We start from the raw sequence: 27,720 nt of genomic DNA, 5'->3' as shown, positions 1-27,720 counted from the left end.
ACATGCTACAGCTAATAGGAGGGCAGGCCTGCTGCTTTTGGCAGGCACCAAACATAGTTTGTGCCTGGGGTGAGGCTTGAACCTTTCTCTATCCTGCTTCCAAGCTGAACTTGTGAGCAAGTTCATCACACTGAGGATCCTGTGAAGGATCGGCCTCTTGAAAGTTCAAAGCAAATCAGAATGTTTCAGATTCACTCACATGTGGAAATATTTGCTGACAAGGTGCTCTTTTCGGTCTTATCTGGCTGGAGCAGAAGGCCATGCCAGTTGCCAAGGAAGATGTCACCAAGTAAAAACACACTTGCTAATGAGATAAAAAAGGAAGAGAGACTGGCGTGCCGTATCTTCAGATATCCGAATTCTGGCAATCAACCACACAACATGCAGTATTTCAGTCTCCAGATTTAAAGCTGTTGGACTCCAGAGTTTAATTTTCGAGTGAAATGCTCCCGGCTGTTCTGATCTGGCCGCAGCAGAATAATATAACACTTGGGGAAGAAGATGCAGCCTAGTAACCCAGCGCTGGAGGCCAAAATAGAGAAGATCTCCACAGCCACCATATATTTCCCTTTGGTGCTCAGGTAGCTTGGGATGAAGGATGCCCAGACGCTGCAGAAAACCAGCATACTGAAGGTGATGAACTTGGCTTCATTGAAGCTGTCAGGCAGCTTCCTGGCCAGGAAGGCAACCGTGAAGCTCACCAAAGCCAAGAGACCCATGTAAGCTAGGATGCAGTAGAAGGCAGTGACGGAGCCCTCGTTGCACTCAAGGATAATGTACCCAGGCTCCGAGCGGGTATCAAAATCTGGGAATGGGGGAGAGGTTCCCAGCCAGACCACGCAGATCCCAGCCTGGATGAGAGAACAGAGCAGCACAAAGCCATGGGCAGCTCTGGGTCTCAGCCATTTCCGCATTCTGTTCCCCGGCTTTGTGGCATTGAAGGCCAGAACCACAGTGATGGTTTTGGCCAAGACCGTAGCAAGAGAGACAGAGAAAATGAGGCCAAAGGCTGTCTGCCGGAGAAGGCAAGTCTCCATCCTTGGCCGGCCAATGAAGAGCAAGGAGCAGAGGAAGCAGAGCATTAGAGAGGAGAGGAGGATGTAGCTGAGATCTCGGTTGTTGGCTTTGACTATGGGAGAGTCTCGGTGTTTAATAAAGGTTCCGAGCAAAAATATAGCCAAGAGGGAGAAAGAAAGAGCAGAGGAAGCTAAAGCAATCCCCAGGGGCTCGTCATAGGACAGGAAACTTAGGTTTTTGGGAACACACTTGTTTCTGGCTTCATTTGGATAGTAGTCATCTTTGCATGTCTCACAGCGGTCCATATCTGGAAAACACAAATTGGATCTCACTACTGACCACATGAACCCATGCATCCATCTCATTAATCAGATGAGTTGTGCTATAGCCTGGTCTCCCCAGAAGCCCAGTGCTGGTAATAGCATTTGTAACTTTAGGGGAATACAAATATAAAGCTCAACTGATATATCTACCCTACCTTTCCTAAGCTAGGTGCAACAGAAAAGCCTTGATTTGAGTTTTGGTTGGTTTCCAAGGGAAAAATATTATGCACTTTGTGGTCACCACAGGGCATTTGGTGAACTGTGAGGACGGTCTGATCTAGCACAACTCTTCTAATGTTCTCATGATCTTCACCCATGCAATTACAAATCCACATATCGTCATGCCCCATCCTATCTCTGGCCAACAACATAGAGCTGGATAGGAAAATTCAATTCAAACAAGGTGAAGGCAATCATATTGCTCCAAAGAAAAAACCAAAAGCATGCAGAGCTTTGGGAAGGCAAAATACCCTTTGACAAAACTGTGTAAATGCTGACCATATTTCTATAAATATACTGTTTTTAACTCCTGAATTTCTTGCTCCTAAATAATGTTAATTTAGGTATAAGTAACAATTTTCCAGAGCTTGTTAAGCTAATATTTAAGACATAGTCATATTAAAACTCTCCACTTTGGGACAACCAAACTTTTTGCTGCTGCAATCATACAGGTAAAAATATTTGTAAGTTATGTTTTATTGACAGTGCAGTACAGTGGTACCTCGGGTTACAGGTGCTTCAGGTTACAGACTCCGCTAAGAACTTTGCTTCAGGATGAGAACAGAAATCGCGTGGCGGTGGCGTGTTGGCAGCAGGAGGCCCCATTAGCTAAAGTGGTACCTCAGGTTAAGTTTCAGTTTAAGAACGGACCTCCAGAACGAATTAAGTTTTTAACCTGAGGTACCACTGTATAGTTTAACAACCACGACAACAATACGTATAATAGTATCACATATTGAAATGTTATTGATAATAATTTAACAACCGGAATGCCATTTCCATAGTCTTCCTTGATGCTACTTCTAAGTGACTTACCAGATTCCAGCCCATCAGTGCTATGCACAGGTGGTTTATGCTGGGAACATGCATACATTATTTTACCCTGAGTTGGATCCAAGATGAAAAATGTGAATTTCAAAACAAAAAGCAGAGCACACAGAGAACACAAACATAAACTACGTGTGTTTGTATAGTCAAGCAATGCCTTGGCCACATTCTTACCAATTTGGTTGGAGATCTGGCCAGGTAGGCACCGGACACATTTGAAGCAGCAGCTGGGCCTTCCCCTTTCAGCCACTTTTCTAAATCCAGGGAGGCAGCTCCCACTGCAGATGGAGCGCGGATGCTAAAGAAGTACAGGAGGAAATGCAGTTTAAAAAATGGCTGTTTTGCAAACTATGGCATTCAACCACATATTGGCAGGTTCATACTTGATTTGGCACACTTGCACAATGAGCCCACTTCCCCGAAAGATTGGGCACTGCGTTAAGGAAAATGACAGGGCAATGCACAACCTCAATTTGCACTATTTGATTGTGGAGGACTCCCTGGTCCTCAATGGGTTAACTGTGCCCCTGAAGGACCAGGTGCGCAGCCTGGGAGTCATTCTGGACTCACAGCTGTCCATGGAGGCGCAGGTCAATTCTGTATCCAGGGCAGCTGTCTACCAGCTCTACCTAGTATGCAGGCTGAGACCCTACCTGCCCGCGGACTGTCTCACCAGAGTGGTGCATGCTCTAGTTATCCCCCGCTTGGACTACTGCAATGCACTCTACGTGGGGCTACCTTTGAAGGTGACCCGGAAACTACAACTAATCCAGAATGCAGCAGCTAGACTGGTGACTGGGAATGGCCACCAAGACCATATAACACCGGTCTTGAAAGACCTGCATTGGTTCCCAGTACGTTTCCGAGCACAATTCAAAGTGTTGGTGTTGAACTTTAAAGCCCTAAATGGCCTTGGCCCAGTATACCTGAAGGAGCGTCTCCACCCCCATCGTTCTGCCCGGATGCTGAGGTCCAGCGCTGAGGGCCTTCTGGCGGTTCCCTCACTGCGAGAAACAAAGCTACAGGGAACCAGACAGAGAGCCTTCTCGGTAGTGGCGCCCTCCCTGTGGAACGCCCTCCCATCAGATGTCAAAGAGATAAACAACTACCTAACATTTAGAAGACATCTGAAGGGAAGTTTTTAACGGGTGACATTTTAATGTATTTTTCATCTTTGTTGGAAGCCGCCCATAGTGGCTGGGTACAAATAATAAATTATTATTATTATATGTGAATTCCCCAGTATTTTAGTGTGAATTTTGATTAATATACACATATTTATATGCAATTTCCTCTAAAAATGTGTTGTTGTATGTTATTTTCACTAATACTTGATTTTTTTTAAAGAACAACTTAATGTATGCATTTCTATAGACATTACTTGACTGGACAATTTTGGAGGATGGCTGTGTTTCTGTTAATGCATTATTTTGGAAATTAGGCAGATTTGCCTTTAAATGCAAACTGAATCCAATTTCTCCCCAATTTCTAGGAGGGACAGAGCTGTGTTTCCCATGTGGCGTGCCTTGAGCCTCCTTGACTAACCAAATGGCTGCCATCAGGTGTTGCACAAGCTGCAGGAGCTGTTACCCTGAACAACTAAAAGAGGCTCCTGGGAGGCTGGAGGAGCATCGCTGGAACAATTCTTGGGTTGGGGCAACTGACTAAAAGGTTTTAAATGGTTCTAATTTTGATTCCTCTGCTTCGTTTTTGTTGGGTTGGTGTTGGTTAAATGTTTAGCTGTGTTTGGCAGTGATTTTAATTTGGGTATAACTGTAAACTGTCGATTATTGTTCTTGTTATTATTATCAGTATTGTTGTTATTGGTTTCTATTGATTTGTTGGTTTGTTTGTTGCTTGTACAGGATATTTTGTTTTTAAAAGGTTTGTTGTGTTTTTATATACCGTATTTTTCGCCCTATAGGGCGCACTGGCCCATAGGACGCACCTCATTTGGGGGGGGGAATGAATAAAAAATATATATTTCCCCCCCCCAGCCGTGGGGCTGGGGCGGGGGAAGCCCGAGTTTCCCCCGACCCCAGCCCCCAGAACAGGCTGCTATCCGCAAGCCTTGCGAGCCCTGGGGGAGTTCCCCTTGGGCGCGCAAGGCTTGCAGACACCTGCGCTTGCGCTTGCGGACACCGTGCTCCGGGCTGCAGGCTGCCGCCCGCAAGCCTTGCGCGCCTGTGGGAACTCCCGCCGGGCTTGCAAGGCTTGCGGATAGCTTCCTGAAGCCTGGAGAGCGAGAGGGGTCAGTGCGCACCGACGCCTCTCGCTCTCCAGGCTTCAGCGAAAGCCTGCATTCGCCCCATAGGATGCACACACATTTCCCCTTCAATTTTGGAGGGGGAAAAGTGCGTCCTATAGGGCGAAAAATATGGTCTATTGTAAGCTGCTAAGAGTTGCTGGGGAAACACAGCCAGATGGGCAGGATATAAATTATATAATTATTATTAACCACTCTGAGTTGTGTGAAGGTAATAGGGATCTCCCAAGAACTCACAGGGCCCTTAGCAAACAACAGTTCTCATGATTATTTGAGGGAAACCATAACTGTCTGAAGTAGAATGCACTGCTTTAAATCTATAACACATATTGGGCCTTGATCCAGCACCATAAACCATCTACTTTACCTCACTTGGGTGGAGCACCCAGAGCAGAGTCTTTCTTGAGTCTCACCTGCCCTAATCGTTCCTTCCAGACAACCTTAGCATCGTCAAAGAAGAAGTCTTGGCCATGGTGCTTCACTCCTCCAACTTTCACACTAACCAGGGAGCTGTTAGGGAGCACGATCCAATTTAAAATATCATAAGTAGCTGTGGACTCTCCATTCTCATCAAAATAAACCTCCTCTCCAGCACTGTTATTGAATCGGACCTTTTTCAGAAATGTGTGGAGCTGAGGGCAGAGATTGCAAGGGAGGGAGAAATCTCTCTTCATTAAAGTATGATTTAATCATTATGACTGCCAACTGATAGAGGTAAAGGTAAAGGTACCCCTGCCCGTACGGGCCAGTCTTGACAGACTCTAGGGTTGTGCGGTCATCTCACTCTATAAGCCGGGAGCCAGCGCTGTCCGCAGACACTTCCGGGTACGTGGCCAGCGTGACGAAGCTGCTCTGGTGAGCCAGCGCAGCACACGGAAATGCCGTTTACCTTCCCACTAGTAAGCGGTCCCTATTTATCTACTTGCACCCGGGGGTGCTTTCGAACTGCTAGGTTGGCAGGCGCTGGGACCGAGCAACGGGAGCGCACCCCGCTGCGGGGATTCGAACCACCGACCATGCGATTGGCAAGTCCTAGGCACTGAGGTTTTACCCACAGCGCCACCCGCGTCCCTAACTGATAGAGGAGCTTACTTAAATAAACTGACTGTCCCACATTTAGCTAGTGAATGAATGAATTTATTAATTTTGGTCACAGACCAGTTCCAGGTCACAAACAATATCAGGGGAGTCATAAAACACGATAAGGGTACATTCATTTATCAACTTGATTCATCATGTTTAAATTAATATGACTATTGTAAAATGTGACTCTGGTGCATGTTTGTGTTAGTGGCTTAAAAGCCAGAGAGGGCATCTCCCCCTGCTGTGTTTCAAACTGCACTTGCGGAACAATGCTCTGATTTCCTCTATACATATTATCCAGGATATATTTAAAACCGTATGGTGCCTTTGCTAATGCATTGAATGAATATTATAATCTATTCAGGGCCTATTGCAGCTAATAGCCCTGAGGAATCAGGTGATCTGGAGAGCCAATGAAGTCCCTCTTGGTCTCATTTAAAGACCTCTCCTCAGGTCTTTGTTGAAAACTCTCCTCTGTCTCAGATACATTATTTGTGTCATAATACCTGCCATGGGGGTAGAAGGCCTTTTCTCCTCCTCCTTCTCCCTCCTGCTCCAGTATAATGATATCTCATTTCCATCAGTGCATGGGCTACTGCATAGACTGCATTGTAAATGCTATAGCTCTGCCACACGGTGTTGATATCAAAAACTGAAACAGGAAGGCTGTCCAGTCGTTCCCTTTCAGTGCATTTTCTTTTCCCATACCTTGGGACTGAGTAGGGAGGAGGCATCAAACAGTCAAAGGCAGAACCCCAGAAATCCTTCATGAAAATATCGTTTGGATATTTCTTAGGGTTCACGGACCGAAGGAAGTCTCGAAATTGTGGGATTTCCGCCTTATGAACTGCAAAGGACAAAGCGTCCTGGAATGGGTCTGAGTCTGGGTTGTATAGGCGGGAACCTGCAGTAAAATCCCACTGGGCTGTGATGATCCAGATCTTGCCTCTCGTTCGGAGATTTCGGCTGAGAAGTTGTAACTGAAAGAAGTGACTGGTGCTGCCGTAAAACACAGTCACATTGGCTGAGGACTTTGTGAGGGCATCTTCCATACTATGAATGGTTTTCATAGCTAGGCTCTTCCTGTTGTACATCTTTAAGATGAATTCAGCGCAAACTCCATTTTTCTGCATTTCACCTTCCAAGACCTGGAGGAACTTCTCACTGTTATCGTCACCTGTAAAAACTACTCCAATCCACGTCCAGCGGAAGTGAAGGATCAGCTTGATGATCCCAGTGAACTGAGTCATGTCACTGGCGACTGTCCGATACAGAAAAGGGAATTGGACCTTATCGCTCAGGATAGGATCAGATGAGCCGTAACTGATCTATCGAAAAAAGGGGGATATTTCTTGCTGGTTTATATTGTTTTTGAGTAGGAATAGAACCTTCCAACCATTTTGTGTTCAATTTTTGTTTTTAAAATTGTGGCTTTTAAATGTAGGAATCTGGCAATTCACTAGATATATAAACTTAACTAGGACTGTGCTCTCCTCCTTCTTATTTACTAAAAGGTTGACAGTGTGGGATAAATCAGGCTCAAAAAACCAGCATGCTTAACTCTAATTAATGCATGAAGGGGTTAAGACCATAGACTAAGCTGTCCTGCCAAGCTTATCTTGGGAGGAAGACTTACCAAACTCTTTGTTCTCTCTCTTCCACTGTGTGAACCCTACTGTCAAACTGCAAGTTGGTCAGTAAATCACACCGTTCAAAGTTGTAGTTAACTCTTTATTAGCAAGAATATGATCTTCACAGGCTTGGCTGAGTTTCAGGCCAAATGAGCACAACAGCTTATTACCTGTAGCAGTTACTTCATGAGATCATTTGCCAAGACTAAGGGTCACTGCCTCCCCACAGCTGTCAGTGTCTCCTTCTCCCCAATTGTTGTTTAGTCGTGTCCGACTCTTTGTGACCCCATGGACCAGAGCATGCCAGAGCCTCTTCCAAGTGATCAGAGACTGCTCCTGCATGCAGACTGCCTTTGCTCCTCCCATTTCATTTCTCTCCTGGTTCTGGGTGTCAGAGGGTGAAGGGAGCTTGCTGCTGCTGCAGCAGCAGCTGGGAGAAATCCCTGTGACTTTTCAGCAGTCTGACTCATGTCTGCCACTGGACCTCCCTCCTCCCACTCACCTGCTTCAGCTTCCCCCTCTGATTCTTGACTTCTCTCTGCCACAGACTCTCCCAGCTCACTAAGCCCTGTTACCCCCTTCAGATTCTGACACCTCCTCTTCTCAGTCTTCTCCCTCTTCTCCCTCTGACCTTTCAGCATTGTCTCACCATCACTCCCCAGACTCTGAGCCATTTTCCTTTGGTGGTTCCTCCATTGGTTCCTCCCACCATTCCTCTGTGTCCAATCAGTCCATTACACCTACTAGCAAGGAGACTTAGTCTGGATGTTCCAAATTTATACTGAGTGGCTTAAGCAGGCCATCTTTGTGCTTCTATACAAATAATTTAGAAACGTTTACCATTTTGGAACCTAAGTTATACTGTTGGTCTTTTATTGCTGCTGTTCAGAAAAGCACATGAACCTGACCTTTGAAGAGTTTGTAAGTAAACCATTTTTAACTCACCAAATGTGTGGTCTCTTTCTATGCTAAGGGAAGTGGGGAGCTTTAGAAGCAACTTAGAAGGTGATACGGAAAGGGGGGGGCATGTGTCATTTGGTCACACTCCTATTTGGTTGCTCCAATATTTTGAAGTCAGAAAAGGTGTCAATTACAGCAACAGAGCACAGAGCCAAACTTACCTGAGGTACCTTGGAGCTCTGCAACATGTTGCTCATCTCAGTGGTCGACTCTGATGTCAGAGCCCCAATGACGGCTGCCAGCTTGCTCTGCCCATGGCAATGATAGTTGGGGATGGTTTTATCCTTTGGGCTTTTGCTGACCAGGCTGTCGTAAGACGGCCTCCCGTAGGAGTAATAAAGATCATATGCGCTGGGAGGCAGGGGGAGCACGGAAAGAGTCCAGTTCCTCTCAGATAAAATGCTAACGGTGGCCTCATGGTTCTTTCTCATGTCGTGACTATCTTCATAGAGCTGAAATCCCAAGGAGACATTGGGAAAGAGATGAGAGTCCTTGTTGAACTCTTCCACTGCAAACACAAAGGCCAGGGTGTGCTGGTAGTTCTTCTTGAGTTTTCTGCATTGGGACAGTGAACCTATTGTGAACTGCCCTGGAAATATTCGGTTAAAAATGTGCTAGACAGACAGATGGTACTCAGAAGGGCATTGAGATGATTTTGCTACGCCTCAGGGATAACGCACCCCCAACCCCCCTAATTTCATACAGTATGTATGCATAGATAGATGGGTAGATACTGTACCAAAGAAACAAGAACAGCATCTTTACAGGTGTTAAGACTTCTGAGTAACTGTTCCTTTGTTAGCAAGATTGCAGGTTAATATTTAAAAAGGTAAAGGACCCCAGTCAAAGGCGACTGTGGGGTTGCGGCGCTCATCTCACTTTCAGGCCAAGGGAGCCAGCGTTTGTCCACAGACAGCTTTCCGGTTCATGTGGCCAGCATGACTAAACCACAGAAACCAGAGTGCACAGAAATGCCGTTTACTTTCCTGTCACAGCAGTATCTATTTATTAACTTGAACTCGTATGCTTTCAAACTGCTAGGTTGGCAGGAGCTGGGACAGAGGAGCTCACCCCATTGCACAGATTTGAACCGCCGACCTTCTGATCAGCAAGCTCAAGAGGCTCGGTGGTTTAGACCACAGCACCACCCGCTCCCACAGGCTGGCAGGCAGATGTTTTGTGAATGGGAGCTAATGGTATGGGGTTGATCTCTTGATAGCTGGGGATCTGTCTGCCCTTTTCAAATGAAATGCTGACCAGTACTTGAAGGAGGATGACACCCCTCTAGGTAAGGGAAGAGGGCAGGGACGAGCAGATGTGCATAGGTGTGAGAGAGAAACAGCAGTAAAAGATTTCTCCTTTTGGAGAGAGAGAGAGAGAGAGAGAGAGAGAGAGAGAGAGAGAGAGAGAGAGAGAGATTATACACTGAGGGCAAACTACACAAGACAGCAATTCTTGTTTTAAAAAGTAAATTGTAAAAAAAGTACGGTAAATAACCTGGAAGAAATATTCTCTACAGAAGCTGGGCATTGCTGCTTGCAGAAATCTTTAGACCATTAAAAACAAACAGACACTGAATCTCTAGCAGCATAATATACAGGGTGAGTCCTTTAAAAGAGGCCCTGTGGATACAGAGTACACATGTTAAACAGGGCCTCTTTAAAAGACTCACCCTGTATTTTAGTAAATTGGAAATATTAGGGATTTGTGTATTGGCTCTCTGACCACACACATAAAGAGATGTCTTTCAACTATATGCCACTGAATAAGACTTTATAGGTTGAAACACGTATGGCATGCTTTCTGAAATATGTCTGTTGTGAACAATCTTCACCTTCTGGATTTCAAAGTTTTGAGCAACAAAAACTTTGTATTTTATTGCTGTGGTTCAGTTAGCACTTGAAAGACATACTCAGTCAATATAGTTAGACATTTTAGAATATATTTATGTGATATTTCACACTGTGTCTACATTGCAGTGTTGTGAAGTCACATAAAATTGTTCATTCTATTGATCGCTAGCCATAGACTTGCTTCTGTAAAGTTTTTCAATTCTTTCACACCTACATGATAGAAATATATCCTATGCACTTAGGCCTTGACTTCATTCATTCACTTGTATGTACTGATTGCTCGAGAAACCACTTCTTATCTCATCTGCGATAACATCATAGGCTTGAGTCTGGCTACACAGAGATTGATAAATTCAGATGATACATTCTGGTTTCCTGAAACAGTGTTAAATACTTACTGACTGACTGTTGCAGAGGAGAAAGGCTGTGGAGCACTTCGGAATTGTTCCTGTTCACCACTTAAAATATTATGGGATAAAAGACCACCAATAATATGGGCCCCATCTCTAGAGTAGCCTTCAGTGTAGCTTTTCTTAGGAGTACACAGGGTTTCCTCTCTCATAGCCACAGCAGTGGGGAAAAGCAGTGTGATAAGGATCAAGGACAACATAAGGGCACAGTCAGAGGATCTGAGAGAGCAAGTTCAATGTGGTCCAGCACCACAGCCGCTCTATTCTGAGCCCCAGAGTGGGTCTACAGTGAGCAAGGTGGAAGATATTGGCTTTGTTCTATAGACAGAAGCCTTGTCTGACATAATAAGGGCATGTTTACACCCAGATTCCTGGCCCTTTCAACAACTCTCATTCTTGTTATTGCTTACCAGAGTCCCCTCTGGGTGGACCTCCTTGCGTTGATCATAGTCATTGCAGTGATTCCACCTCCTTGCCCAACGCAGATGCTCCCTGCTGCTCCCCATGGCCTAGCTCCTTTCACAAATATGTTTATGCTGATGTGCCCCTGTACTGTGGGGACAAGGAATGAAGCAACAGCATGGAGCACCTGTGCCCACACCAAGTTCCCTGCAGGCTGAGGTCATCTTCAGAGGCCTTGCTCTGGCCTGCTCCATGTTCCTTCAACGTTGGAGGCTGGAAACACTGACCTTTCGTTGGTGGTGATTTCACCACAAGGTCCCCGGGTGGGTTGCAAATACAATATTAAATCAGTTAAGATGTACTTTGTTATCTTAGTGAAATCAGTGCCCCATCTTTGAGGTTGCCATGAGACGACATCCTGTTTTGCCATTCTAGGAGGAAAGTGCTGGCTCTGCTTCTGTTCAGATTAAGTCCAGGGCTTATGCTTATTCTCTCTCTCTCTCTCTCTCTCTCTCAAGCTGCCTAGTTGAGCCAGGTGTGGACTGCTGAGAACGTGGCACCCACTAGACACCTGGGCTGTGACCTCGGGGTGTAGATAAAACAAAGGAGTCGAGGTGCTGAGCCAAAAAAAGAGAACTCTTATCACATTTTCTTAATCACAGAACTTGTTCTCTACTTTCCAAGGTAGGCACAGACACTTCGCCACGCAGATCTGCTGCTATGGAACTCGCCAAATCGCTGCGCATCTTTCTGTTCCTCCTGCTGTCTTTTGGTAAGAGAACTGGTGGCAATGGGATGTGGACCTCGGAAGGGCGGTGGTGGTCTAGATGCATCATAGCAACACAGGAAGCTGCTATCTCCTGAGCCGGACCATTAGTCCATCTAGCTCTGTATTGCCTATGCCAGCGTTCTCCAAATTTGTGTCTTTATTGGGCTGCCTTTCCAGGTGAGGCCCACTCCCACAAGGTCCTATACACAGAGAGGCTTTGTATTTGTGGTCAACCACAGGTGGAAGGTATTTTTATGCTGTTTTTTGTTGTATTGTTATTATTACTCATTTTATGTTAGCCTGCCCCTTATACAGAGACCCAAGAGATTGCTTTCTGAAAGCCTTTGTTCACACATGCAAACAGGTACACCCTGGCATAAATGGTCTGGTTTATTTTGACTGACAATAATAGCTTTCTGACACGATGCTCTCTGTGCACTGGCTGCAAAAATATAAATAAATCAGGAGACAGGAGTTAGATAAAATCTCTATAAATTGTGGCGATTTGAAGGTTTAATTTGAAAACAAGCTGGATTTGAGTTTGTTGATGTCTCTGGTAACCTCTCTATTACACCATGGATGTTGGCTCATATTGTGGATGTACGTATCTGTATGGTTTTATTCGTACTGTTGTTGTGGGTTCGTCCTGGCCTATGGCTAGAACAATTTATATTGATTGATGGGTATTCTAATGAAGAACGTTGGTCACCATCCCAGTGAGCTTTCTTGGTCTGTGTTGCAGTGTCAGCGCACCGTAACCGGATCATTGGAGGCGAGGAGTGCCCTACAAATAATCATTCTTGGCTCGCTCTGCTCTACGACTCTGACACGCTTCTATGCTCTGGAATGTTGATCACCCCCGACTGGGTGCTCACGGCTGCTCACTGCTACATTTGGTGAGGGAAATGTATGGTAAAAATCCATTGCCAGGTCTCTGGCTATGCTTCAAGGTGCTTCTTAGGATCTTTAGCGATCAGAGTGTGCGTTTTGAAGGGCTCTCATAAGGGCAGAGCTTTGCTTTTACATAGCACCATTGTCAGGCTTCAGACAATCTGATCCCCCTCCCTCATGGCTGGCAGCAAGAAATGGGGAAACAAGAAGTTCTTACCAAAGGTAATTTATTCAATATTCACACAGAGAGACGCATGATGGCGCCTCTTGGATAATGGCGTTGCTCCGAGTCAAGTCCCACCCCCTCCATCTCTCCTATTATACGCCATCCCTATCCAGCTTATCTGAGCTTTCTGTTCTATTTTCAGTGCACACCAGACCTGGAAGGGGGTGGTCTGGCATGCTTTCCAAAGACACTGAATCTGTCAGCTGTCTCTCCTCTGATGCTTCTTCTTCTTCCTCCTGCTGCTCTCCCAGTATTTCCCAGCTTCTCCTTGCTGCAGCCTCTGAACTATGACCTTCTGCAGACCACTGTTCTCAATCCACACGGTATCCCTCTTCTCTGGGAAGTGCAGGAGGAAGGGGGCTGGTCTCAGTCCAGTCCCTGACAACCATAACAGTTCACAATGTGTATTACGGTCACATCTTGTGGGCATTCAGCTTGTGCAGTTTCAACCATACATAGCTGAAGGCGGGCCAGTGAGAGAGCTTAAAAGTTCTTTTTGCACCAGACCAGCTTGCAGTTATCCAGCATGGGAAGAGCTTTGAAGCTCTCTCTGCCTTGCTGATGGGTAAGGCTTGCTCTGCACGCTGGTCCCAGAAGGCTCTTGCAAGATCTTGCAGTGCTGTGCAAGCTCCCACAGATCTCATGCTAGCCTCCCGTGGGGCAGAACTAGAATTTGTTTACTTTGTTTACTCTATCTATCTATCTATCTATCTATCTATCTATCTATCTATCATCTATCTATCATCTTTCTGTCTGTCTATCTATTTATTTCCTTATTGACTGTACAAAATCAACACAGAAAGTATATGCACAAATGATTAGCTATGGACAGAACAATTCTGAATATTCAGTATATAAATCCATTCCATAACTTGTTTATTTATCTGTTGTTCACTTAGAAGATATTTAAGTCCTACTATTTTACCCCACATTCAGAGAAGCATGTGTGAGTGGTGCAGACAGATCTGATTTTTTTAAAAAAAAGATTAGTTGAAGCTGACTGCCATTGACTCTGGCTCCACTTGCTGGTGGCCTCCCTGAGTTGCCCTACCAATCTCAATGGGCATCAGCCACCACTGCCCAGTGCCACTCTTTAGGTGTTGGGACAGCATCATTGCTTGGCAACACCCATGCACAAGAGGGAGATAGTGATAGGCTAGAGGCACACAAAATCTTTAGAAGAAACCAAAACCCTAGAGCAGGCATGTCCAACAGGTAGATCACTGGTAGATCATCGGCTCCCCCCAAAGAAGCTGAACAACTGTGGCTCCCCTAAAAAAAAGCTAAACATTTTACCTCCTCCCTGAAAAAACTCAACAACTTTGACCCAACCCCCCCAAAATGGGGTAGATCACTGCAAGTTTTTAACTCTGTGAGTAGATCGCAGTCTCTTGGGAGTTGGCCACCCCTGCCCTAGAGGGGTAGAGAACTAGGGTGGCCGTGTGCCCTGCTTTACAGTGGGCAGTCCTTTATTTGAAGATCTCACCAGCTTCAGGCCAGAGTCCATGACAGATATCCACTCCAAACAACAGCGAGACCAACCTGTCCATTCAGACCTTGCTTTGAGAAAGTCCTGTGGTCTTTGCTTTTTGTCTTCTAGTGGAAACATCCAGGTAAGGCTCGGAGCACACAAGAAAGATGACTATGAGCAGTTAAGAGTCAGCACATTGAAGAAATGCCCCGGTGACAATTGCTCATGTTTTACCGACGACATCATGCTGATCAAACTGAACAGCTCTGCTGTCATGACTAGCCGTGTGTCTACCATCAACTTGCCCTCCAGCTGCTCCCCGGTAGGAACAGATTGCACTGTGATGGGCTGGGGCACAACCACCACTCCTGAAGGTAAGTGCTGTTGGCAGAGTAGCAACATTGCAGCTAGGAAGTAGACTCCAGAGAGCAGCAAGGTCAGGTATTTGTCAAGACATCAAAACTGGCAAAGGCACGGCTTCTTCAACAAGACTGCTATCCTCACTTTACACAGAGCACCTGGGAAGGTTGATGCCTGAAAGGATTCTTGGTTTGGATTCTTCGTCCTCACAATTTAAGTGGGCCCACTGAGCTCGTATGCTCCAAAGTCTCCAAAATCCTGGAGGTGGCACTGCACATAGCCAGATTTGGAAAAACACGACTATCCTTGTCACCTGCAAATGTGATCTCTCACAAGCATCTAACTAGACAACCCTGGCTTCCATTTTGTTTTCAGAGACATATCCTGATGTTCCTTATTGTGTTAACATTACAATATTTGACAACCTTGTGTGTGAGGCGGCTTACCCATGGGACGTGACCGACAACATGTTTTGTGCAGGATACTTTGACGGAGGCAAAGATTCATGCCGGGTAAGGATATGCCAATTGTGAGCAGGATTGCTAAGTAGGGATCAGGCCTGGTAGATGGGGTGGGAACGGGGGAGCCTGAGGCTTAAAATCTGTTTCCTCGCCCTCAATGTGCTTTTCTGTACTTGCCTTCTCCATGTATGGTATTATTACATGGAGATGTTGCTTCTCGTGCCATGGAACCAGTCTTCCTTAGGAATTCCCAGGGTGAAACTCATGGCCACGTTGACTGTGGCCATAGGTAGTGCCGTTTTTCTAGAAGAAGGGGTCCAAGAACTCATGAACACCTCCCTCTTTCTCTTAGAATGGCAATGGCGCCCACCTGAGAGGTGCTGGAACTGAGTTCCTGCAAGTTCCCCCTGAAGAAAAGCCCTGGCCATAAGGTCCTTTTGTCACACACATCTGTGGAGCTGTCTGGAAGCCTTAGCAGGAGAAACAAATGGGAATGTGAATGGGCAATAGAGCAAACTAGGTGGAGCTGGTTTACAGAGGGTACAGCTAACAATGGCACTATGGTTGCTTCCAGACTGCCACGTTTTTGGCATGAGATTCAATCACATACCAACAAATTCAGGCTGTACAATTAAAGCTGTTTTGGCACTCTTGCAAAACACACCTGCTTCCCCAGAAGACTGGACTTTTTGCAATAAGGAAAGTGAAGGGAAAATACACTGGAACGTGCATGATGATCCTTGTTTGACACAACAAAAAAATCAAGATGGGTCCTCAATAAGTAGGCCACCTGGAAGTGAGCTTTGCCTCTGAAGACCAGTTGCTCGGGAACATGAGTAGGAGAGGGCTAATATACCCATGCCCCACCTGTGGACTTCCCAGAAGTATCTGGTTTTCCACTGTGCAGGGCTGGCCCAGGACATTTTGGCACCTGAGGTGAACCACAAAATGGCGCCTCCCTCCCTGCCAGGGAAGAAGGGGTGGGTGAAGCTCTACATCAGGAACAAGGGGCGGGGGGGAATAAAGATCTACATCAAGGTCTGCTGCGCCATGGATCCTGCCGCCTGAGGTAGTTGCTTCACCTTGCCTCGTGGATGGGCTGGCCCTGCCACTGTGGGAAATGGGATGATGGGCTAGACAGGCCTTTGCACTGATCCGGCAGGACTCTTCCTACATTTCTTGTGATAGCTCATCATTTGTTCTCTCAACAGGGTGATTCTGGGGGACCCCTTATCTGTGGTGATGGAGGCCTCCAAGGGGTGGTCTCTTTGGGGGGCTTCCCTTGCGCTGAGCCTGGTGAACCTGGCATCTACATCAAGATCTGCAAATTTCTTGAGTGGATCCGTACTACTATAGAGGGGAATCCATTTAAGTCTGGTGCCTGTAAGGATGGAATATTCCAGTAGAAACCTCTTGAGCAACGTGAGGGGGAATAACTTAGCTACAACTGCCTTCTTTCCTCCATGCCTTAAGACTGCAGGCCTAGGCATGTTTTATCCTGGGAGTAAGATTCATTGAACACGGTGGTACTTACTTTAAGTAAACATGGAGAGGATGGTGCTGTGCAACACCATGCCCCACCTTGAAATCCTGATCTGGTACACATTTACTTAACAGTAAGTCACACTAAACCAAATGAGATCTGTTCCCAGGACAATGAGCATGGGTTGGTGGTCCTATTGTTGTGATGCATGAATTATTCCCTCCCTCAGTGCTAAAATATTGAATCTTCTGATTACGTAACAACCATAGTTTCCGTGCAAACTTCTTGCTCTGAAAGCTAACACCTGAAAAATAAAGTAATCAGCAGAATTTAAGTGTCCATCTTGTTTTCTGATCCAGTGCAGTTGGCAGACAGCCCTGACAAGGAGATGTAGAATAGCGTCTTCCCCCTCTAAATGTGCTTATCCCCATGAGGCTTAATCTTATCCTCAAGAACAGAAACTTGATAAGAACGAACGTCTGATTAGTCATCTTTGATGTATCAAAACCAGGAACCAGGATGAACCAATTAATTGTTCTTAAGCCTCGAAGAGCTAGTTGTGTCATGAAGGGAGGACTTAACTCATGGTACCCAATGTGGTGCCCTCCAGACATTTTGGACTACAACTCCCATCACCCCTGACCATTCACCGTACTAGCTGGAGCTGATAGGGATTGTAGTCCAAAACTTTTCTAAGACACCATGCTGGCTCTCACTGGCTTACATCATACACAGCTCCGTTCTGTGCATGTATGCTTAGAAGTAAGTGCCACTTTGTTCAGTGGGACTTACCCTCCTGCTTTTGCATGGGACTGTAGACTTAGTCTCAGTCACTAGGCAGTTGCCTCAGGCAGCTGATTGTCATGAAAGAGCAGCCCATTGTTATTTAAGCTATTACAGTGGTACCTCGGGTTACATACGCTTCAGGTTACAGACTCCGCTAACCCAGAAATAGTACCTCGGGTTAAGAACTTTGCTTCAGTATGAGAAGAGAAATTGTGCTCTGGCAGCACGGCAGCAGCAGGAAGCCCCATTAGCTAAAGTGGTGCTTCAGGTTAAGAACAGTTTCAGGTTAAGAACGGACCTCCGGAACGAATTAAGTACTTAACCCGAGGTACCACTGTATTATTATTGTACATTACCTGACAGGGAAGGAGAGAGGCACATGTGCAATTTTCCGCCTTCGGTGCTAAAATATCCAGACCAGCCTTGGATAACATGTACCTTGACTTGGGCAAGACCATTTGCTGCTCTCCATCAGTAGAATATCTTGGTCTAGCCTTCCTCTAGGCTTTAAATATTAACTAAGTACAGTTAAATAGTGTACAGATAGACTGAGCCAGCCTGGTCCCCTGGTTTGGGGGCTAGTCAAACTCTTTCTCAGTGGCCCCACCTGTTCAGGTGCTGAGGGAGGCCTTCATGGGCCCCTCCTTCCCCAGGCCCCACAGCTCCAAGTGGCTGGCCCCACAGAGAATCCATCCTCTGGCACCCAGGTCCCAGGAGGGGCAAGTGGTCCTTGTGGGATTTTGTTTTGACTCAGGTACAATATGAAATTAGCTTGACTGGCCTTGGGTTCTTATGGGTACTGTGGCTTGCTGGTGGTTGGTCAAGTTGCTGCTCTGTGTCAAGCTGCCTCAGGCAGCAAAATGTCTTTGGCTGGTACTAGACTGACTTGACCTTAACTCCTAGGGATTTTGTGTGCCCGTGTGATGTTTGTTAATTAAGGCACTATTTAGCCTGCATTGGCCTAAATCAAGCGTGGCCCTCGAGCCCTCTATCTGGCTTATGGGACTCTCCCCAGGCCACACCCCTTAGCAGCCCCAACTTTGTATCCTCCTTGCCTGACTGGAATATGGCTGCCTATAATGATTCTTGCCTGCCTCCGTGGAGAATAGAAAGGGGTGTGTGTGCAGAAACCAGGCTACTATAAGGAGATAGAATTTATGCACACTTTTGCCTTGGTGACCCACCCATTACTAGCCTATGGCCCCTGGAAGGTTGCTTAGGTGGGAACGTGGCCCTCAAGTCTGAAAAAAGGTTCAGCACCCTTAGCCTAACATGTTTTAGCATGGTATTTCTTCTCAATTAATACATGTAGTGTGATTAAGAAATCCATTGCTTTGATTCGATCCTCAATAGAGCCTTTTGGTGTATTGCAATTTAATACTCACACTGCAGCTTCCCTATGAAGTCCTGTTGCTCAAGGACTGCCATATTAAGGACAGTTAACAATGTCCTGCAGAGTTTTGTGTTACTCAGAAGTCTTGTCTGCTTAACGCCAGCAAAAATCGATTCGACAAATTTAACTTCCTAGTGCCATAAAAACAAATACCTTTAAAAATTGGAATTGTTTGTGCCTGCTGGAAGCTCTCTAAGGGGTGGCTAATTAAGCGGCACTCTTCCTGTTCCTCTGCAGTCTGAAGCATCTCTGTGAGACTGTAACACACCAGGTGCCTGAAAAGCCTAACCCCAGGATGCCAATGGAAAGACACACCTCCTTGGCCTACAATTAGAAATTGGGGGGGGGGGGATGAAATGATCTCTCATGTGGCAGCAGCCAAAAGGAGAAATAAGTAATCACGAGCCAATTCCATGGGGTGGGACAGGAAGAGAAAGAGAGGGAGGAAATAGCTGGTTGGTGAAACAGCTGCAGTGGCAAGGGAGTAAGCTACAGCTGGCAGGAGCAAAACACATGTATCAATTAGTCCTGCTCTAATTCTTTAGAAAAGTCTTTGGGGATCTCAACTTATGGCAAGACTTTTTAAAGTTTTCATGGTTTGGAAACGTTGCCTCAGTTGGAATGTGCTTTATCTTTTTGTGTAGATCAGAGGCGGCCAGCTTGTTTTGGATCCATGGGCACTCTTGCATACCAGAGAGTGTTGAGACCTGTCTGCCCCCACAACCTATTAGGTTGGCTACAACAGTGCTTCTTTCAAGCCTAATTTCAGTCTGTGCAGGAAGGTGTGGCGTTTTTTAGAATCATAAGACTTGGAAGGGACCCCAAGGATCATCTAGTCCAACTCCCTGCAATGCAAGAATATGCAGCTGTCCCATACAGGGACTGAACCCACAACCTATCTAGCGTGTGGTTGGACACAAAATGTGGAAGATTTTTGTGTGTGCATGTGTGCAGTTTGAAAGCTGATAACGTGGAGTTTGGTTTCTAAGAAACCAAAAAATCTGCACTTTCAGTCCACTATCTTGATTCAAAATGGCAGCCAACTCTATCCATAGATGAAAACCTGCTCCTTGATCTCAGGAACCATCATGAAAAAGGTGGTTTATGGTATCTTCAGAGGTGTCCAAATGCAGAGATCGGACAAATTTCCAAATTATTTAGCAGATTTTTATGAGAGATTTAAAGGAATGGTTATATGAATCACATTGTGCAAGATCAAGCCAATATTAAGCACTTCTGGTTCCACAGAATGGAATCTGCTGACAGATAACATTCCCTTTGAAATTAATGGGACTTAAAAGTGCTTTGCTCGCCCAGAACTTGTTCAAAAGCAGATTTAGGACAGCCAAAAGTTGTACCTTCTCATAAAATCTGTAATTAACTGATGGAATTTGCTTTTGAGAACTGTAGCAGCAGCAACTAGTTGAAACAGGTTTTTCTAAAGTACTGGACAAATCCAGGTTTATCAAGGGCTATAATTTCCTCTATGGCTGCATACATCAGCATCTCGAGCACAAGTTGTTATTTGGAGGGTGTTCAATGTTGGACAGGATTAAGTAGCCTCTAGCATTCAAGACTACTCAAATCCCCTATTCTCTGAATATGGTGAAGTGACTGGGAAGAGCTCAAAATAGGAATTCTGAAGCAGAAGGGATGGTAACTCCAGACCACTGTGGGGGAAAGATCCTTTATTACATGTGCTCATCCACGGACATAACACACACACCAGAAATTTACACAAATGAAAGCAGGGCTAAAGTTCACCTGATATAAGGTGAAAGCGGAAGCTACATCACATCAGGACGAGTATCAAAAACCTAGTTTCTACAAGCAAGAAAACACTTTGCTCCCATTTCAACACACTAATACAAACCTGGGGGGAGCTGCAGAAAAGACCCTTCCCTTCCCACTCCATTGAAGAATGCTTGATATCCAGCAAACAGCTGGTTCATCAAATCGTGACTACTTTGGCTCACAGATAAGTACTGTAGGCTTCAAATCCATTGACAAACTACTGAAAAATAGTTACAAGCAAGGAGGGAGAATTCTGTGGGTTATGAAGCCAGTCATGGTGGACCTTGGAGCCCATGTCTGCCTTTTTGACCAGTAACACAAACTCTCCCTTAAGCAAGCTTAATTTAAGGTTGCTGCATGGTGGCTTGTTCAAAATGCTTTTGAGTGGCTATACTCTTCAGGGATACCACAACATGAGAATCCCATGTAGGTCTGCCAGACTGCATGGCAAATCTCCATGCCAACAGCTCTGAGGGAGGTAGAGCAATGACACGGGGACTCACCACACGATCAAGGCAAACTACATTGGCAACAGCAGGGCTTGTATGATGTGGAAGTGTTTGACAGCAGCAACTGCCTTGTACCTGCAACATACAGAGTTCGCCTCAATTTATAGGGCTGTTGGATGTAGTGAGGAGATAGGCCTGTGGCAGAAGCTCTGAATTTGCCAAAGGTGTTCAAAGTCTGCCCTGCCACACAAAATGTATTGGGAGTGGTACAAAGTGACTTTTCAAGATTTCCCACACAAATTCTGACAGGATGAGCAGGGCAGGCCATCTTTCCAAATTAAGAGGCACCGCTCTGAACACAAAGCAAGGAGGGCAATCAGGGGAAAACATTATTTTGCCAATCATAAACTGATGGGAGGAGGGCATGGGAGACTGTTTGAGGAGTGGGGGAAGAGGTGAGGAAAAGGTGACTCAGATGCCTCAGACCAACCTGAGGCGGACTGGCAGGTATCATTTTCATCACAAGATCCTTCCCTTCTGCATCCTATCAGAATGCTCATATGTACATACATTCCAAAGTCATGTCCACCCCCTCCCTTTTGAAAAGCTCTCAAGTTCCCTTCATGCTTTGCCCTTTCTCCAACTTATTCCCATGGCATTAGTGGACAGAGGGCATTCTTTAAGCTGCAAAAAGGACCAAGCAAGATTTTGAAATTCCCCTTCTTCTCCCCCTTATGTATACACAAAAAAAAAGTAAGATGATGTGACGGGTTCTGCTCCAGTTAATGGTCTCCGTGCAGGGAAAGGCTGTGTAAAGGTCTTTTCATGCTCGGCAACTGCACTGTGATTTCTGAGTTCCTCTGGCCCATTTAGGTTTCCCCCGCTCGGCTTGGTAGATAACTAGGTCTTTGATTCTCTCAGTCTGTAAGGAAAACCAAGGACCCATCAGAAATGGTAAACAATTCCAGAAATGTAGAGCTGGCGAAATACATTCAGATGTTCAAAGCAGCCAGGTGAAATGGTGTGCCCAGAAAACCATGATACTCTGTATCTGACCATATGCTGTCCTTCCTAATCCTGGCACCTGAGATGGACAGCCTAATCCTTAATTATAGGTATCATCTATCTATTACTTACATGAATAAATACACTAGCCTAAGAGTAACACTTTAAGTACAAAGCAACAAAGCAGCAGACTAGACTTTTTTTACAATGGCCTGGTTCACGTCACACTAAACCACAGGCAAAAACTGTGGTTTAATGTGAATGAGCTGGTGTGAATTTAATGTGATGTGCAAACCAGACTAATGGCTCTTTGAACCAAAATTTATTTATTTATTGCCCTTTCTTCAATTAAGTCAGGGTAGCATCTATGAGTTTCTCCACTCCACCCTGCCTGTTTTATCCTAACAACCCTATAAGATAGGTTACGGTGATAGTGCCTGGCACAAGTTACCTAGAGAGCTTCATCGCTGAATTCAACCTGGGCCTCCCTGGCCCTAATCTAACACTCTAAACCTGCCCGTCCACAACCTTTAGCCATCCAGATGTTGTGGAGACTCCAGCTCCCCTCAGCCCCAACCAGGATGGCCAATGGCCTTGGGTGATGGGAGTGGTAGTCCAGAAACATCTGGAGGGCACTATCTGGGAAGATGGCTGCTCCATCTATTGTGACACACTGTCATCAGGTAATTTTGCACCCACCCAAATTCTAAAACATATATATACCACAAGACCAGCCAACAACAGGCTCTGATGATAGCTCCCAAAATCCGTTTTCCAGCTGCCAATTCCCTCCCTCCAGCCTTTGACAGAGACCAGCATGGTTATTTTAATGCTCTCAGGTATAAGGATGCTGATTACCAGTGTATTTGTATCTGCATTAAGGAAAAAAACAAGGATACCATGTGGATCTCAAAACATCAGCACACAGAGGATAGCTGTCTTGGTTTGTTCTTCACAGACAACCATATTTTCTTAGCCTATGACCACCATACATGGGAAGCCCAGTTAAAGATTCAATGGCTACTCTTGTGGCCGAAAGTCAGTGAAGTTATACACTCACAAGTCAGTTAAACCTGTGCACACAGAGTTGTTCACATTTTCGATCTTAAAAAGTGGGTTGCCTCTGCAGCATGTAGCAGCAACTTCAAAAGATGCCTGTGTTTTCTTGGCTACTTTCACTGTGTAATAAGCGATAAGGGCTTTCTGGTTGTCCATAGGTATTTACTTCCCGCTTTGTCAGTCAAAATTCCTGTGCATATCAAAGTCACATGCACAGTCCTTCTAAAATCTAGTTTTTAACGTTTCATCAGTTCATCACTGCCAGAAGCAGTAAATAGAGAGAACCCATAATGGCAACCAAGCATTCATAGGAGGAGCTCTTAACAGCTTGGCTCTTTACCATCTTGTGAAGTGCTGGGGAGAATTCAGCACACATGCAGGCCTAGAACCCATCCAATGCAGGTGCACTGCAATATTACTACTAACAGACCCCCAAGAAAATTTAAGCAATGTACTAATAATGGTCGCTTCCTGCTACCTACCAATAACCAGTCCTGCTTGTCTGATTCAGTGACTTCAGCGGAGCCAACTCCTTGCTGAAGACCGTTGCCTTGCCCTTTCTGGGTAGGGCCGTCTCCCAGGCTCAGGGTGCAGAAACTGGTAGTCTTCTGCCAGGGCTACAGCCTCATCCCCATTTTCAGGGTGACGTTCCCGAACCCAGCGCTGGACATCCTCTGGGAGGAGGTTCAGGAACTGCTCGAGCACCAACTGCTCCACAATCTCCTCCTTGCTGCGGGCCTCTGGTTTCAACCACTGGAACAGCAGTTCCTGGAGTCGCTCATAGGCCACTTGGGGCCCTTCAGTCTCTTTGTAGGCAAAACCCCGGAAGCGTTTGCGCTGGTTCTCGGAGCCCACATTCGGCAGGCATGGGATGGCTTGCTCCACCTTGGCACATCCTCCAGCCCGGCCAGCAGCCAGGCTGCTATGAGCCTGCTGCGCCTCCCCAAAGAGATCTGGCAGGAGCATGGCCCTTCCTGGCTCTCTGGCCTCCTGGCAGACATCCGGCATTTCTTTAAAGATGTCAGCATCACCATCATCATCCTCCATCATCCGCTTTGCCCCTTTCCCTTCTCCCAAGGGCATCACTGGAACTGACACAGAAGCCTCTGCAGCAGGGGGCACCAAGGATTTTTCAGTTTTTGGTTTCTCTTCTTGTTTTACCTGCAGTCTTGGGGCTTGACACTGATCCGTAGGCTGCTGCGTCATCTCCGAATGTTCAGCTCCTCCTCCTGAACACTCACCAGCTGCTTTGGCCTCGCCTCTATCCAAGTCCTGATGCTCAGCCATGTTGGTGCTACCTGGATCCCTCTCCTTTGCAGGGTCACTGCAGGATGCATCCAGGCTCTGCTCATTCACCTTGGTGGCCATTTTCCACAACAAGGCTGTTTGCCAACCCTGCAGCTATGCTAGGATGTTTGGTGAACAGAGTACCCGATAGGTGCTGCTTTTTCTTTGCTTCAAGAAAACTCTGCAAAGGGCAAGGGGTGGAGGAAGAGAGAGAGAGAGAGCAATACAGACACAATTGATATTCAGGCTGTGCTTCAGCATCTGACAAAGACATATTCTGAAATCAAGGGACTTAAAGTTAGTCAAATTCACTGATTCCAATGGCCTTACTAAGAGTATGACTTAATGCAGGGAGGGAGAACCTTTTTCAGCTTGAAGGCCACATGTCCCATATTAGTGGTGAGTGGGCACCAGAGGCAAAAGTGGGCCAAGCAACCAGTGTAAATGCCTATACACTGGCTAATCTATAGTAGGCTAATTTCTACACACATCCCTTTCTGTCCTCCATCCAAGCAAGCAAGAGTCATTTTCAGAATTCAAAAACACATTCCACGTAGACAAGAACATTCAAGGAGGGTGTGAAGGCCAGTGGAATGTATGGCTAGGAGGAGCAGACTGATTCCTGGAGGGCTGTATAAGGCCCTGGTCCTGAGGTTCCTTGTATGGTCATTTTGCCTGTATATTCATTCCAACACATGGCCAGTTCTGGCCAGTTTGATTCATGTGAGAAATAAAACAAAGTAAGATCTGATTACTCACACATGAGTGGAAAGGGAAGGCATCCCTGAAATGGCTAAATTGGGGAGATGGGAGAAGTACCAGAACTCCAAGCACCCCTATAGTTCAACTCCAAGCACCCCTATAGATGGAAAGGATTAGGCAGCAGGTGATGGAAAGATCTCTGCTCAAGCCTCTGAAGGACAAACAGTTCTGTGCTATGGGCTAGATGCTGCTCCAGAATGCTCTCAAATGGGGAAAGCAGGCCCTTTAACAAAGTAGATCTGAATTTCCTCTCCGTTTCAATAATGTGACCTAATCAGTGTGTGTGAGATCCTATTCTACAGCAAAATCAGTCCAACAGTAAGATCCTGGATCCCCCTAATTTATTCTGCCCATCCCATTGGAAGATGAAAATGCTTACAAATTCAATAGAATGGATAAAATACCCTATCTTCAGAAGCCATTTGCACAAAACATTATAGCTTAGTTAAGTTTCCTTAATAGTCTTCCAGTAGGGCTTATTCCCAAGTAAATGCACCTGCCATTTCAGCATTTAATGTGATTTAAGGTGCTGCATATAAATAGAGAATGAGCGCCATTGCCTGCCCTGCTTTTCCTCACGGGGGTTACAAAGAATTGCCTGCGCCTTTTACGCACAACTGAAGCCAGGTGTTCCACTGAGGTCAATGAAGTTTGCTCTTCAGCCAGGAAGCTTAGGGTTGCAGCATTAAAATCACACACACACAGACACACAGACACACACACAAGCACACGCATGTTCAAAAGAGCGGCATTCTGAAGCGCTCCAAACCTAGACAGGAAACCGATTCCGCCCTCGCGCATGAAAAAATCGGGGGAAATAAAAGTAAAAAAATCGACGCGGTTTCCGTTCCCTTTCTCAATTGGCAACCCACGTAGGTTTTGCACGACCGGCCGCAGGCGCCCAAACTTATTGAAGCGTCGCTCCGGTGAGGACTGCTCGATTCGGATTCACTCCGCCTCAGTGAGAACAGCCTAATTCGGATTTACCCACCCCTGTTCCTTTAGCAACCAGAAGAGGAAAGGTTCAAAGGGAATGAAAGGAAGAAGCCGGTGCCAACTGCCCCCTCCCCCCGCATCCCTTTTGTTTTGATCTGGGTAGCTGCGCGTACCTTCACCCAGCCGAGGCCTCCTTCCAACACTCTGGTCCCGCCTCCGGAAGTTCCCCTGGTACTTCCGGGAGAGAGAGAGCAAGAAAGAGCCAATCGCGACTGACGCTTTCTACGCGAAGAAGCCGAACGCGGGAAAGGGCCATAGAGCTATACACCCGCGAAGAACATTCAGGCTTTACTTGGACTGGTAAAAACAACAGGCTTAGAAAGCCGTTGGCCATTTTAAAAAAGCGTGACGTGATCCATGACGTGGCCAGGAGCGGCGGGGAAAGCTCCAGAACCCACAACTGGGCAATACGTACTTTGGTGGTTGTTGGGGCTCCCCATGGGAGCGTTCGGGGAAACAGACAAAGAAAGAGGGCAGGGCATCATGGAGATTCGGAGGGTAGAGCGGCATTTCCGTTTAAACGGTTCCCCCCCCTCTTTCCCCGGAAATGACGCTCATTTGTAATTCTCAGCCCCACCCACCACGACGCTCCCACGTAGCTGGTGTTGTAGAAGGGAAGTCAGTGCGGTAGGGAAGCTGTCTTGTAGGGAAGCGTGTCCCCCCACCTCAACACTCTCACAACCCCAGCAGCTTGAAGGCCTCTGCAGTACTTTTATTTATTTATTTCCCAAAATTTGTACACCCCTTGGTGTTTTTTTAAAAAAACAACAACCCTCGAAAGGGGTTTGCAAAAAGGCAAAACAGTAAAATCGAGAAAAAATCGCAACCATGCTTTAAAACATACGGAAGTTAAAATACTAAAACATTGAAATTATCTCAGCTTTCTAAGCATCTAGGTAGGCTTGTCTACACAGGATTTTTTTTTTTTTTTGCAGGCCCAAAAGTGGACAGTGAAGGCACTTGCTTGATCTCAATAGGCAGGGAGTTTCAAAGTGCAGGTGCTGCCACACTAAATGATTATTACAATTGCGGGATGGGTATTATGTGGCACCTACAGTAGTGCCAATTCCACCAATCCAAGTGGGCACGTGGGATAAGGCGATCTCGTAGGTAAACTGGTCCAAAATTGTTAAGGGCTTTATATGCTAATAGCAACATTCTGAACTTGGCCCAGTAGCAAATCGGCAACCATTGTAGGTCTCTGAACATGGGTGTTATAGGCCTTTTGTTGTCAGCAATTGTACTGCAGCATTGTGCACTAGCTGCAGCTAGGAGATATTGCAGGGCAGCTTCAACCTTTGGTAAACATTACAAGTTGGACACGTATGCTTCTGCCAAGAAATCCTTCAGTAGGAGGGTATTAGAACAGGTAGTTTCTCAGTAAAGTGACATTGGACCTACCAAGAAGGTTCATTTTCTGCATGGAATGAAGGGGAACTTGCCCACCCTAAGAGATTTGAGTTTGATCTCCACTGCAAGCTTATTGTTTTTTTCTTGTCTTTTTTGTTTTCTCTCTAATCAGCTCATTTTTTTTAG

General features: G+C 46.0%; 4 protein-coding genes across 13 annotated transcripts in view; 2 read left to right on the top strand and 2 right to left on the bottom strand.

Moving 5' to 3' along the window:
• The window catches only part of LOC310769052 (membrane-spanning 4-domains subfamily A member 4A-like), a 639,318-nt gene that overhangs the window by 16,784 nt on the left and 594,814 nt on the right, over positions 1-27,720 (top strand). The gene's annotated exons all lie outside the window — the stretch shown is intronic.
• LOC310768141 (vomeronasal type-2 receptor 26-like) lies at positions 77-11,096 on the bottom strand (the record flags this gene model as incomplete). The annotated part of the gene is made up of 5 exons (XM_083625855.1): positions 77-1,324; positions 2,562-2,685; positions 5,067-5,285; positions 8,489-8,941; positions 11,001-11,096. 5 exons carry the CDS (start codon positions 11,094-11,096, stop codon positions 405-407), a joined length of 1,812 nt encoding a protein of 603 aa, XP_083481981.1. The 3' UTR covers positions 77-404.
• Positions 539-16,982, top strand: LOC310768958 (gilatoxin-like). Of its 9 annotated transcripts, XM_083627937.1 has the most exons (7): positions 539-633; positions 3,880-4,058; positions 11,677-11,764; positions 12,504-12,657; positions 14,479-14,723; positions 15,085-15,221; positions 16,382-16,982. In XM_083627937.1, the coding sequence occupies exons 3-7, from the start codon at positions 11,713-11,715 to the stop codon at positions 16,574-16,576; spliced, it is 783 nt and encodes a 260-aa protein (XP_083484063.1). In that variant the 5' UTR covers positions 539-633; positions 3,880-4,058; positions 11,677-11,712; the 3' UTR covers positions 16,577-16,982. The 9 variants fall into 9 exon arrangements, with proteins under 9 accessions (XP_083484063.1, XP_083484065.1, XP_083484068.1 ...); XM_083627939.1 differs by lacking the exons at positions 539-633; positions 3,880-4,058 and adding an exon at positions 9,854-10,116 and having other exon boundaries at positions 11,681-11,764; XM_083627942.1 differs by lacking the exons at positions 539-633; positions 3,880-4,058 and adding an exon at positions 9,854-10,116.
• On the bottom strand, positions 20,506-26,449 carry LOC310768931 (uncharacterized protein). Of its 2 annotated transcripts, none has more exons than XM_083627873.1 (3): positions 26,298-26,449; positions 23,622-24,607; positions 20,506-21,997 (listed from the first exon to the last, which is right to left on the bottom strand). In XM_083627873.1, exon 2 carries the CDS (start codon positions 24,505-24,507, stop codon positions 23,656-23,658), a length of 852 nt encoding a protein of 283 aa, XP_083483999.1. In that variant the 5' UTR covers positions 24,508-24,607; positions 26,298-26,449; the 3' UTR covers positions 20,506-21,997; positions 23,622-23,655. The 2 variants fall into 2 exon arrangements, with proteins under 2 accessions (XP_083483999.1, XP_083484000.1); XM_083627874.1 differs by having other exon boundaries at positions 26,180-26,306.

This window comes from Podarcis filfolensis, assembly GCF_964270895.1.
Source record: "Podarcis filfolensis genome assembly, chromosome: 8".
Classification (NCBI taxonomy): Eukaryota; Metazoa; Chordata; class Lepidosauria; order Squamata; family Lacertidae; genus Podarcis; species Podarcis filfolensis.
Note: the sequence above shows the minus strand (reverse complement) of the source record. Positions and strands in the feature narration are given on the sequence as shown.

Excerpts from the sequence above, each read along its gene's own strand:
- LOC310768931 (XM_083627873.1), bottom strand. The coding sequence starts at position 24,507 with ATGGCCACCAAGGTGAATGAGCAGAGCCTGGATGCATCCTGCAGTGAC.
- LOC310768958 (XM_083627937.1), top strand. The coding sequence starts at position 11,713 with ATGGAACTCGCCAAATCGCTGCGCATCTTTCTGTTCCTCCTGCTGTCT. Across the intron at positions 11,765-12,503 it reads GTTCCTCCTGCTGTCTTTTG|TGTCAGCGCACCGTAACCGG; the intron begins GTAAGAGAACTG and ends TCTGTGTTGCAG. Across the intron at positions 12,658-14,478 it reads GCTGCTCACTGCTACATTTG|TGGAAACATCCAGGTAAGGC; the intron begins GTGAGGGAAATG and ends TTTGTCTTCTAG.